The sequence below is a fragment of the Miniopterus natalensis genome, chromosome 3 (genome assembly GCF_054644295.1).
Source record: "Miniopterus natalensis isolate mMinNat1 chromosome 3, mMinNat1.hap1, whole genome shotgun sequence".
NCBI classification, from domain to species: domain Eukaryota; kingdom Metazoa; phylum Chordata; class Mammalia; order Chiroptera; family Miniopteridae; genus Miniopterus; species Miniopterus natalensis.
In genome coordinates, this window is record NC_142083.1 from 59,135,300 (window position 1) to 59,148,531 (window position 13,232).

Here is a 13,232-nt window from a genome sequence, read left to right on the forward strand (position 1 = left end):
AGTGAGTTGTCCTGTAATTGTTTAAGGCAGAAATAATAAAGTAAAAAATTTTAAGTGAAAATGTTGCATTAAAATATCTCATCTGTAGAGAACTCTTTTTATTTGAATGTCCAATATGGGCGAGACATATAAGGATAGAATAGATGGTTTTCAGCCATGTTAGAAGTATTTTCTTAGGTGGGCTTTCTTCCTGGAGAGTTAAGAATCCGAGTGTAGTGGTCATTTACATCTTACTCCCAATCACTCTGACTTATCTGCTTGGGATTTAATTTCAAATCTGTCCCTAAACCCCATAAAGCCCTTTGAAGGGATAACTTGAGGAGGAAATGTGCGGCCATCCCAGAGCGCTTTGGCAGGATTGATGGGCAGAAAGGACAATGGCCATCTGTACCCGTGGCAGTCCACCAAGAAGCATGATTAGCCCCCCCGCAGCCCTGGCAGATTGTGGCTGGTTGTCTTCTGCAGGTGAACAAAGGAGAAGCTGCTTATTTGCTATTTTGTTCACTTCATTGAAAAGAGCTACTTTTGTGAGGCAAAGTAATTCGAAGATTTAGCTTTTAACATTTTAAGGCTGTAATTAGGTTTTATTTCCTGTTATTTTTATAGCTCGTGCCCACAATTGTACCTATTCATGGATAAATGTGGTTTTACAAGAACATAATGTTTTCATGAAAGTGGAGAATATTATTATAATGGCTTAATTTTGTTGATTCCTTTTTTTTAATGATTTCTTAAATTTTATAGAAAATTTGGTAAATAGTTACTATGGGAAAAGGGAAAATTCATCATGTGTTATCTCATGGAAATAAGTGGTCGGGATATTGAAGTGTGAGTCATATTTTTAGATTATAGGTTATACATAAAGTAAACTTTATATTCTGCCAGATATATAAAACCATTTTACTTGGTTATAACTTGAAATCTTTATTGTTATTTTATTTTGACCGAAAGGGTTGTGCAAAAGTTTTAAATTAGATTATAATCTGGTAAATCCAGTGAATGAAGAGCAATCTATAATTGATTAACATAGCAATCATTTGCTGTAAACAAAGTATAAAAAATCTAAACTATGTAAAACAAAGTATAAACTATAAGAAGTAAGAAGTCTTCTTTAGGACTAGAACTTGAAACTTGAAATAGAATGTTGCAACCCATTATCTTTCAGTTAATTAATACTGACAGTTGCATGACAGTCAATCTCTGAACTTGTGAGACATATATGCATCATTTTAAGTTATTCTATTTTGGGAGGCAGTATAATTACAAAGGACACAGTCTTCAGCGTCAGAGAGATGTGGGTTCAGACACTGGTTCTGCCACTTACTGCCTGAGTAACCTCTCTCTCAGAACCTCAAAGCCCTCAGAGTGTCTTGATGGTCCCACCATCACCCACTAGCTCACTGATTCACTGGAAAGACTCACATAACTTAATATAAAGTTATACTCAAGACTTAGATTTATTCCTCATAGGATACCTGCAAGGATAGCAGGTGAAGCAAAGGAGAAGTCAAACAGTCTTCCTTGCCCTATTTATGCAGGAATTGCATGGGCATGCCTTTCCATCTACAAACCATGATATGTCATTTCTTAGGAAACCATATTTGAGTCTTGGAGTCCAGAGTTCTCACAGGTTGCTGATCACATACCTGTCACATGACCAGCCGTGGTAAAGGCCCCAAATCAGGTATCAGGTGCACAGCATCACTCTTCATGTTTATTTTAAACGTGCTGATGTGTTCATCCTTTCTCGCCACTTCAGGTGCATGGACGAACATTATTCAGTAACTTTTGGACATTCCAGTAGCTTAATTTTCAATTTGACTAAGACTCATCATCATTACTATGAAGAGAAGCAGAAACAGAAAGGAATAGACCTGCTCCGTTAACCCTTTCCTCACACAGTTATTGTGAAAGTTAAACAAGGTGGAAGAGCCCCACAAACCACTTTTATTATGTTTCTCCTATCCTAATCTTCTGTCTCCAGGGTCAGCCCCTTTACAGTATCTGGGGTCCACAAAATTATTGAGGTGTAGGAAGAAAATATTAGAACTTTAGATTTATTTTTGATCACATTCTTTTAGATTTTCTTCATTTTAGGATGTCATCATTTTCCCTTCATGCCTGAAAAATATGTTTGCCAGATGTAGTGGCAGTTGACTCTTCTTTTAACACTTGAAAAATATTGTGCCACTTTCCTCTAAACTCTAGTTTCAGAGGAGAAATTTGTTGTTTAGTTGGTGTCTCCTGTAGGTGTGGCATTTCTCCCCGGCTGCTTTCAAGGCTTCGCTTTGTCTTTAATTGTCAGATTAACTTTGCTATGTTTTTGCTTGGGTTTTTGGGTTTAGCCTATGTAATGTTTTCTCAGCTTCTTGAATTTGTATGTTAGTATCTTTCGCCAATTTTGGGAAGTTTTTAGCCATTATTTCTTTAGTATTTCAGCATCACTTTCTCTTCTTCTGAGACCGTGAATGTACAAACATTGGATCTTTTGTTATTATCCCACAGGTCCCTGAGATGGTTTAATTTTTTTCTCCAAATCTATTTTGTTTGTTATTTAAATTGAGTAAATTCTGTTGATTTGTCCTCAAGTTCAGTGATTCTATCTTCTGTTCACTTTACTATTGAGTTCATAAAATAAGTTTTTTACTTTACAGTTCTATGTTTTCCATTTGTTTCTTCTTCATTATTTTATTATTTTATTTTATTTTATTATTTTAATGTACCTTTATTGATTTCAGAGAGAGGAAAGGAGAGGGAGAGAGAGAGAAACATCAATGATGAGAGAGTAATTGGGGATCGAGCCTGCAGCCCGGGCATGTGCCCTGACCAGGAATTGAACTTTGATCTCCTGCATCCTAGGTCAGTGCTCAGCCGCTGAGCCATGCCTGGCTGGGCCATTTGTTTCTTTTTCATAACTTCTGTTTCTATTGCTGAGATAATTTGTGTTTTCACTTGTTTCAAGAGAATTTGATTGTGGAAGCATTTTTATGGCTGCTTTAAGTCCTTGTCAGACAGTTCCAACATCTGATCTGTCTTAGTGTGGGTGTCAGTTGACTGGTGTTTCTCATTCAGCTTGAGATTCCTTGGCCATTGGGATGATGGATGATTTTTTCTTGTACCCTGGACATTTTGTCTGTTTTGTTAGGAGACTTTTGGTTCTATTTAAATCTTTTATTTTTTCAGGCAGTTACCTTGTTTAGGTTTAGCATGCTTTTCCAGGCCTACTTATGTGGGCTGTGGTTTCAGTGACAGCTTAATTTTTAGAGCCTTTGTGGTATTATTCTGGTTTTCTGGTTTATCTGGTTCCTCCTTTCTCCTTTAGTGCTTTAGTGGGATGGAAAGAGTTTCCTCTGGCTGAACTGCCAGATGCCTCACTGTGGCAGAAGGAGCCTCAGGCACAGGGGCTGTTGGTCTTTCGCTTGCTGAATTCTCTCCTCTAGAGAGTAGAGAACCTCCTGGAGGGTGCTTGTTGTGGGATTCTCTCTGTCAGCGCCCCCTGCTCTCCGTGTCTAGGCAGGAAATGAAAGTCTTTGTTCTGTGGGAACCAAGAGGCTTCCCAGGCCAGCTGCTTATTGTGGCAGTGTTTCCCTGGCCAGTGAGGCCTAGCTACCTTGGTATTTATCAGTTGGTGAGGGACATATCAGGCCCACAGGGACCAAGAAACTTGCCAGCATGGTTGCTTGTTGTGCTGGGATCCCTCTTGTTGGTGCTTCTTGGCCTGTTTCAGCATCTCCTTCTACCTTTTGTCCATATTTACTAGTTAATTCCTGAAAGCCAAAAGTTTTTCTGAGAAATGAGGAGGATTGAATTAGCCAGTAGAATTTCCATAGAATTCTTCTCTAGAATATGGTGCTAAGATTGGGTTAACTGTTAAGGGACCTTCTAATTTCTGTTGCTCTATTTAAACTTTCATTTTGCTCAACTTAGAAATTTTTGAGTAAAACATGAAAAATAATACTGGCTGAGTTCATTTCTTACAACTGATTTTGAGTATAAATTAATTATAATTTCTTATATAATTACCACTTTTTCTGAAATTATATGTTTTATAAAGATTTATTGCTTTTAACAGATATGAAATCTGGCTTCAAGATACTATAAAGTTACATCATTCCTAAGAAAATGGAATTGAGACTATCTGGCAAATTTTACTTCATTTATAGTCATCTTTTAAGTGTCCTGAGTATTTATTTAAACAATTCAGTGTTTTTGCTTTTTTAGTAACACCCTTGGAAGTTCTTTTATGAGAGATTGAAATGGTTTTCTAGCATAATTTGCATTCTTATTTTTACTTCACACATGGTAAGACTTCAATCATCTGTTTAGAAATAGAGATATCAAGTGTATTCTGATGGATTTGGGGGGGAAATTGAAAACCATTTTATGTTAGTAATATTAAGATTAGTTAATGAATATGAATATTACCGTTAGAGCACATTGTAGAATTTGCTTCTTTTGTGAGATGAAACACTGCCTCTCTTGATAATAAGGTCAAATTCCAGGTGCATATTATGTCACAAATCTCATTACTAGAGGTAGAAGAAGCACAGGTGTATACTGCAAAATATTACATAAGAGGTTCAGAATGAGGTCAGGAAAAACAATACTCACATTAAATATTAATTAAGATAAAAACCCAAATGTTAATATCCATAAACTATATTAAATATTTGTTTAGCTTTCCTAAGCCATCTAGTTATTATTTAGCTTGCCTAACTGTTAAATTAGATTTGTCTATTGCTTCTTTCTTTATTAAAACAGATATAAGTGGTGTTAACCTTTGAAATTTAAACAAATATTTTCCTACATTCAGTAAGTAGTTTGGACTCTGCTTACAATTATGTATATGTGGGGAGTAAAGATAGAGGCAATGTCAGACAGATTGTACTCTGGAAGGAGGATTTGGTAAGGACAGGAGGGACAGGAAGTTCTAGAGAGAGGGATCCTTAAGGCTTCTAAGTCTTTGGGAAGATCAGATACATACGTGATAAAGGCATCGCAGCAGATGTTGTCAGTGCTGTGCTCAGATTGGCAGGACATTTCAGGGTGTGGTTCTGCGAGGACCTAAACTGAGACGGGCAGAAGCACCTCCACATCCAAAAGTCGTTAGAATCAGATTCAGTAGCCCTAGCCAGCTCCCCAGGGGGGAATGCGACCAATTTTTCCATTCCTCCCACTTCTCAATCTCACTCACAAATCAACCAATGAGACTAAATATTGTTTATTTAGATGTGCCATAGAAGGTACATTGTGATTTCTTGAGCTCATGTGGCCACCAAAATCTTTATCTCCAGCCTGTATCTTCCAATGAAAGTGCCTAATTCTATCTCATAAACATCTCTAAACTTTGTTCCTTGGTATTTTTATTAATACTATCTTAGATCATAATAGAATCCCCAATTACCTTGTCATTTTAGTCAAAGAATTTCAGTTACCCCCTCTTGAAGGGTATGAAAACTGGGTAGTTCATAAAATATTAAAATCCAGTACTAGGTCATATTTACTTATACAGTTGAGCAACCTTTTTGCTCTCCAGTATCAGAGGAATTTGGTACAAATATTTGATGCTGCAAAAGTACAAGTGACTCTATAATATAAAGACAAGAAGTAACCTATAGATAAATTACTTTTACCCTTCATTTCTTATATCCACTTGTCATGCAGTGATTTATTGACTTTCTAATGCAACACTAAAACACATATCATTAAAGTAATGATTATTCAATTCCTGCTTATTATCAATTCCAAGTTCCTAAAGTTCATTATTAGGTTAAGCTACTTTCATGAAGATTTACTGTGGTTTATTTTTTATCATTATGAAGCAATGTTTGAAAAATTTGAAAGACTATTAGTTTATTATTTACTGAGTTATTATGGTGTTATGATCATATGTAAATTTTATGTTTGACCCACTATTTTGGCCAATAACAGTCTTCATTACTTAAGGTCTGTTGTTTAAATTGTAACAAAAAATCAAGTTAACATTACCTCTACAATACCTGCATTGTCTACTTATACCACTGAGATTTATCACAAAGCTTTCAACTAATACAAAAAAATCTCAAATATAAAATATTCCTTCAGAAAACTGAGACGCATTATTTAAAAGTTCAATAAAAGTTAACTTTTTCCCCCAGTCAGTTGGGAACATCTATATCCTGCCACATTTTTCTTTTTAGAAATTTGCTGTTTTCCTATTAATAATTTTCAAGTAAAGTGTTACATTTTGGAAGCAAAAGATACTCTATTTCCTGTGTCGTAATTAGTGATTCAGTGAATATACTGGGCTAAGATATTAGTAAAATATGTTTATCTTACTAAGTAATGAAAAAAGTTTGACGTTTATAATAACATTGTGTCCTTTATTTATGAACATAACATATAAGCAGGAAGGTGGGGTGGGATGTACATACATTTCAGAAAGCTATGTTGATCAGAATATATTGTATTTGTAATAATTTAACCATATGCCTGCACAGATATTTAATGCACTCTCCATATATTTTGAAAATGTTTAGAAATTGCTTCACATGAAAAATGATAGAAGGTATTTTAGACATTTAACATCAGAAAACCTCGCCTTCAGGAGGATGTGGTTTTTGTTCTCACACATATAATGTGCTGTTGTATAGTAGACTGAGGAGGTGTGTCCTTTGTGTCCCCAGTACTAGAGCCAATGGATAGAAATGAAATACAAGGTGGGACAAAGTGGGTTTACAGTGTTCGTATGGGGGATAACACAGTAATTAATAAATTATAATACAAGAATAAACTATGTTTCTCGTACAACGGTAAATCTCTTTTTGCCACATCCTGTATAATAAAAAGTCTTGTAAGAATTAGAACAACTAAAATTAAATTGGCTTTGTTGCTGAAGTAGATTGTTCACCATCATTGGGTATTTTAGTGATTTTTTTCAGTTACCTGAAGTCATACTTATCACCTGCTGTAAGCAGCAGTGTTCATTAAAGGCTTTTTGAATGAATGGGTGACTAAATCAGTGCATGGGTGGATGACAACTGTCAGGGCAGGAGGTTGGCCTAGATGATCTCTGCAGTCCTTTCCAACCCAGATTTCTTTGGTGCTTTTATTATAATAGAGTTAGAGGAATACATTCAACTGCAAGATTGGGCTAAAGTGATTGCTCTCAAGATAAGTATTCCCAGTATAGACAAGTATTCAAAGGGTTAATGTATGCCCAAGATTGTGGTAAGGTTGCTACTGATAGCAGTCCAGAGCTGGGGCCCTGAAAACCCCTCATCATTTTAACAATAAAAATAAACCAAACCTCTATTGAATTTATATGTTACATTAAATATTTGTCATTGTTAAGCCTACTTTAAAATTAGAATTGCCAATTGCTTCTTTTCTTTAAGTAGGTACAACTGGTATTACCTTTGAAATTTAAACAAATTTCTTCCTACTTTAATGGGTAGTTTGGACTCTGCAATATTTTCTAATCCAATTATGGAGGCCACGAGATTTTCAGGAACAGAATACAAATAAACTTGATGTATTCTAGAGCCTTGAGTGAAAAATGTTGCCATGACAACCATATTTTAAAATTGTACTTAAAACTACCCATATAAATAAATAAATTTAGAGACTTCTAAATTGGGCCTCGGACTATTACATATAATGTAGTTAGAGAATAGCCTGAAGTTCTGGGAAGTGAGCAAGCTGGAATCAATCTTGCTGCTGTAGAGAGGGTTGGGGGGAGTTGTTACTGAAGCGGGGGCGGGGGGGCGGGGATTGCTTTCGGCAGAATTCCCGTATCTCCCTCTCTGAGCTACCTCAAGCCCATGTGTTCTTAGCTCAAGGTGATTCAAACCTCAGAGTTGCTTTGCTGATCTTCCAGTTCTACAATTCAATGAAAATGTCATTTTGGAATCTATTTCATATTAGATATACTACTCATAGACCTAAATGAGACTTTATATATATGAAATTCTTCAACTTTAGGGTAGCTCTGCAATTTGGCATGAATTGGCTTTCTGGAAACATGACACTCAAGTATCATATATCGTAGACTAACATCTAAGAAAATAATGCATGTCCTTGAGCATGTGCACTAGAGGACAGACAGAAATCCCATTTCAGTTGCCATAGTTAGGGTGGCTTTTTACTTCAAGATGTTTGTTTATGTGTTACAACTCATTCTATAGATCATAATTACATTTCGACATGTGTAATTGGGGAATATGACATTTTAACGTTAATGTAAAACAAATCCTGAGTAAAACACATCACTCCAGAATTTTCTTTTCCTTGCCTGTCTCTTCCCCGGGTCCTTGTTTTTCCGTCCCTCCCTTTCTTCCTCTCACCCTCCTTTCCCCTTGCTTCATTTCTTTTTCCTTTAAAAAAAAAAAAGTATGCCTTTATAACATTATGGTATTATGTGGCTTAATAGCTGAGATTTTTAGATGATAAACTATTTCCTAAGTAGTAATTAGTTCTTGAGACCAGATAATGGGATGCTTTATAATGGCATGTTTGCATCACTGGTCTTATGGACCCTCGTTTTGTTTATTATACTACAGGAAATTACTTAGGCAAGATATGGGAATACGCACAGTGTCATAAACAGTTGTAACCCATGGCCAGTTCATGTGTGGAAAAATTAGCTCTTAGTAATGTGATTTGGGTAGAAAAAGAATTCTCTGATCAAGGGAGATTTGGAAATTTTGCATTGTAAAATGAAATTCTCTCATGTACTTATGACACATCTCTTTTGAAATGACAAATAATAGCATAGCCTGGCTTTATGGGGAGAGAAAAGTGCATGCTATGTTCTAGTTATAGGGACGCCATTGTTTTGACAGCTAGGATTTCTGATAGAAGTTTGCTGTAATGTAGATTTTAAAATCCTATTGTGTAGTAACATTTCTTAAATCTGTTTTATAGACTTCTAAGGTTAGAACTTCTTAGTGTGCTGTAGACTGAACGGTCTGAATGAAGTATCCCCTTAGGTCTATTTCCCACTGCTTCCAGCGCATCTTACAGGAAATGCACTCTTACTTGGGCTAAAAACTGTTCTTTTTCTTTGCCATAGGATAAGAAATGGGTTCTCAATCATGAAGATGTCACATTGGGAGAGTTACTGGGCAAGGTATGTAATCAACTGAGCTAAATAACCGACGGTCTTTATAGTGATTGTGAACTCTGTAGCTTCTTCATTTCCTCAAAGCCACCTTATGCTCTAGCACACAACTGGGCACCTTCCCCCAGTAACCGAGAACACACTACCACATCTGTTATAAACACTGGAATGTTCACTAAAATAGAGGTGTGAAAACCTTTGGAATGTTTAAGGATGATTTTTAACTTTTAAAAATAGTATTGTGTGTGTTCCTCTGCATTAAAAGCCATAATGATTTTACTATAGTATAGTAAGGCCAAAACTATTGAGCTGAGATTTGAAAAGAAACTATAAGGTAATAAACATTTATATAAATGCCTAATATAGTCTTGTTCCATTTGTTTCTGTTATACATGGTAGTTCAGAAAATGTAGAATACTGCTCTTTGGGATTTCAAGATTGTGTAGAGACTCACAGTATGTAACAGTATTGGACACATTATTTTATCTAAAAATTGTATGGACAAGACACGTATTTCAGTATAAATACTCATTTTGTAGCTAGCTCTATTCGTGGTTAGAGTGGACAGATAGATATGATAAAAGTCTCTGTCTTCTAACCTAGTTGGAAGTTTCTTTCAGTTCATAGGCCATATGAAAGTATAAACTGTGTCTAACAATAATGGCAAACATTTGATAATCAAATGGACTACTTGCAAATTTATTGTTTATTTATAATTAGGTTCCAATGGGCAAATATTAACTTCTTTGTCAATGACTTAATTAGTGATTCCACTTGAAATTTTGAATTTAGTTTAATAATGCAATGTGAAAAACAGTGTAAAAAAATCTAGCTATTTTGGGAAAACTATCACTCATACATTTCTGAGTTACCAGTGCTAGACTTAAAGCTCAGCAATTTAAGTAAAAAATGATTATTCATTACTTTTTTGTTTTAAATGTAAACTTGATGAATTGACAATTTTCCCCCCCTGTTTTTTAGCTGTGATGTATTTTAAGAAAGTAAATCCCTATTGAATTGAGCTACTTTGCAGGGTTCTTATTAGTATTTTTAAATCTTTTCCAAATGGAAGCATGAAATTGCTGTTGGCTAGCAGTTTCTTTTGCTGCAAATACATATTTAGTAAGTGAATTCTAAAGCATCTCAAGCTAAAAGCATTAGCTGATGTGTTTATTTTCTCTGTGACATGCTGGTCATTCTTAAGGAAATAGTTCTTCTTTTTATTACTTTGGGTCTGTAGCACTGATTGGGCAAAAAGTTATTACAAAGACATTAAATAAATTTCCATGAAAATATAATTAAATAATAAATTGTAAAATTAAACCACTTACTGAAATATAACATGTTGAGGATAGATTTTTTTTTTTTTTAGTACTCAGGAAAAAATATTTTCAGTTAAAACAGAAATATTTCAACTATTTTTATGTTTATTTTAATATGTGAAATATAGTATATCAGGAGGAGTTTTAGCCTCTATTTTCTTAGTAAGGGTATTTCAAAGAATAAGCATTTTTCTCAATGACAAGGCAGTAGCATGATGCCAGTTTCAAAACGTTAATCATTTTTAATAAAAGGCTGCAACTTGAAAGATAACAGTATAGCTTAATTTCAGCTAATATGTTTGAGTAGAAAATTATTTGTCACTTAATATTTTCACTACCTATTCTGAATAAATACAGTATACTGCTTGAGAATGCATGAGTGAAAGAGAATTAGCCTTAGTTCCTACACTATAGACTTTGGAATTTGGTAGTAATAGAAGATTGAGACAGGAATTCTAACTTTTTGAGTACTATACTCTTAATAGACCATACTTGATGTATAGTTGGTATTCAAGAAATATTTTATGCAGTCCTCAAGTTGTTGAGGATTGCCTGCTATGTGACAGGTACTCTTCTAGGTACTAGTGATAAATTGATGAACAAAGCAGACAGATATCCTTGCCCTCATGGAGCTTTTATTCTGTCTATCAGGAGAAGGCTGATAAACAATAAATGTAATAAATAGTAAATTTTATAATGTTAAAGGATGCTGAGTCTTGTGAAAAATACAGGGAATTTAGGAGTGCTATTGTTAGAAGTTGCAATTTGTAATAAGGAAATTCAGGCAAGTCTTATTAAAATTGTTTTTAAAAATTATCTTATTAAAATTTATTTATTTCAAATAAAAACTTGGGAGGGATTTAGCCATGTGGACATCTAAGGAAGAGGGTTCTAGACAGGAGTAACCAATGCAAATTTCATTTGAAGGGCAAGGGAGATCTTTTGGTTGTAACTGAGGAAGCAAGGAAGACTGTGATAGGACAGGAAGTCGGTGAGTCGGTGAATGTATAGGTCGTGTAGTGTCCTGCAGGCATGCTGGTTTGCAGTTGGGAATGATCTGGTGACAAATTTATGATTTGCAAGGGAGAGATGAGAATTGGTGGAGTAATGTCATTGAGTAGGTAAGAGGGAATTTAGTTTACAGTGGAGAACTGACTTCAGTCAAAACACAGTAGTTCATTTTTATAAGAGCAAGGAAGATTGGTAGGTGGGTAAATGTGGAGCTGAGAGTCTGGAAGTTCTCTCTAGGTTGCTTCAGTTTTCTTAGTGAAGTAGGAAGCAAGATTATCAACTATGAATGAGGGTGGAGGGAGGAAGAGTAGGGCATTTAAGAGAGTAGAAGGGGGAAACGTATTGAGAATGAGCGTGAGAGAGTTGTCATATGATTGTTGGGTAGCATTAAGGAGGTTTGTGTTCATGAATTTAAAGTGGAACCAGTCTACCTGGTTGTGGGTTTTCTTCAGTTACATTTAGCTGAATAGGTGCAGAGTAGACAGAGTGCTGCGTTTAATTTGGGTTGTGGATTTGACAAGGAAGTTCTACAGATTAAGGGGAACACAAATGTTGGAAATGTATGGTAAGCAGTTGTAATTATTGACCATGGAATTTAGGCTAGATAGGAAGGAACAAAGGATATTAAGGGGGTGGTAGACAATGAAAAGTAATAGGGTCTGAAGATTTTGAGGTTCTTACAGAGTTACAGGATTTTTGTAGTCTAGATACTAGAGGAAGTAAGCTAGAAAAATAGAAGCCAGCCAGAAAATGAAATAGATATTATAGAGGAGTTGCATTATTGGCAATAGCGAAGTTTGTTATGATCCTAGAAATAGTTTGAAACAGAATATCGTTGAAAGAGAGATGTTCAAAAAACTGGAGTTTGAACTGTTGCAAGAATTTTTAAGTGTCTGTTGAAATTGCCAAGAATTAAGACAAGAATAACACTGGGTATAGTGATCAGGAGCTCACTATAAATTGTCAGTAAATGAAGGAAAATATTTTCAAATTCAATGGCTGGTAGCCATAGTAAGGGTCAGTTGGTATATAATCAAGTGATAAAGCTTCAAAGCTGGGTGTTTTTTCTGAGGAAATCAGGAGATAAAAATGGTTTGAAAACATTAACAAGGAACTAGTAGAATACTTTATTCCATCTCCAGGTCAGTGGAAGAAGAGTTGTATGGAGAAGTTGTCTTTTAAGTTTAGAAGGCAAAAGGAAGCTCAGCCACCATTTGAGTGTTTTCAAGTGAGAAGCAAGTTTCTGTTGGAACAATTAGGTGAAGAGAATGACCAAAAAAGACACTGAAGACAAAATGTTTGTCGTGATGAACCATGGCTTCCAGAAGGCACCGTGGAAGGGGAAAATTTGGATATAGAGGGTTGAATAGAAGTCTGCAGAATCTAGGAAAGATTAAAGAGGGAGATGAGGATTAACCTAGGACCAAGATCTTCTCATGAAAAATGACATAAAAATTGGCAAGAGACATATTATTTAGCCTCATGGACTTAGTAGCAGAGATGAAGCTGTGCCTGTTAAATGACAGGGTGTCCTAGGCTTCCTCCTGACTTCTTTGGATGGAGAAGAGGTATCTGGGAAGCCTGGTCTATTTCTCAGTGTTTGGAGATTCCCCCTTGACCGCTGTTCATTGAGTTGAAGTCCTGATAGCATTATGATTGTTGAGTGAATGTTTAAAATTTTCGAATGCCTATTATATGCCAAGACCTGTTGTATAGGGCAGAAACCATTAGAAAAGTGCAAAGGGGCAACAGGGTGGTAAGTGTTCAGTAATGGGATACATACTTTTGGGAAGATCGAG

At 35.4% G+C, this 13,232-nt stretch overlaps 1 protein-coding gene across 2 annotated transcripts in view; it reads left to right on the plus strand.

Moving 5' to 3' along the window:
* Positions 1 to 13,232, plus strand: part of FER (FER tyrosine kinase) — a 313,312-nt gene that overhangs the window by 193,197 nt on the left and 106,883 nt on the right. For both annotated transcript variants that reach the window (XM_087815481.1, XM_016221979.2), the window contains one exon: positions 9,053 to 9,109. In XM_087815481.1, coding sequence (XP_087671607.1) covers positions 9,053 to 9,109 — 57 coding nt within the window. The remainder of the gene's footprint in view (positions 1 to 9,052; positions 9,110 to 13,232) is intronic.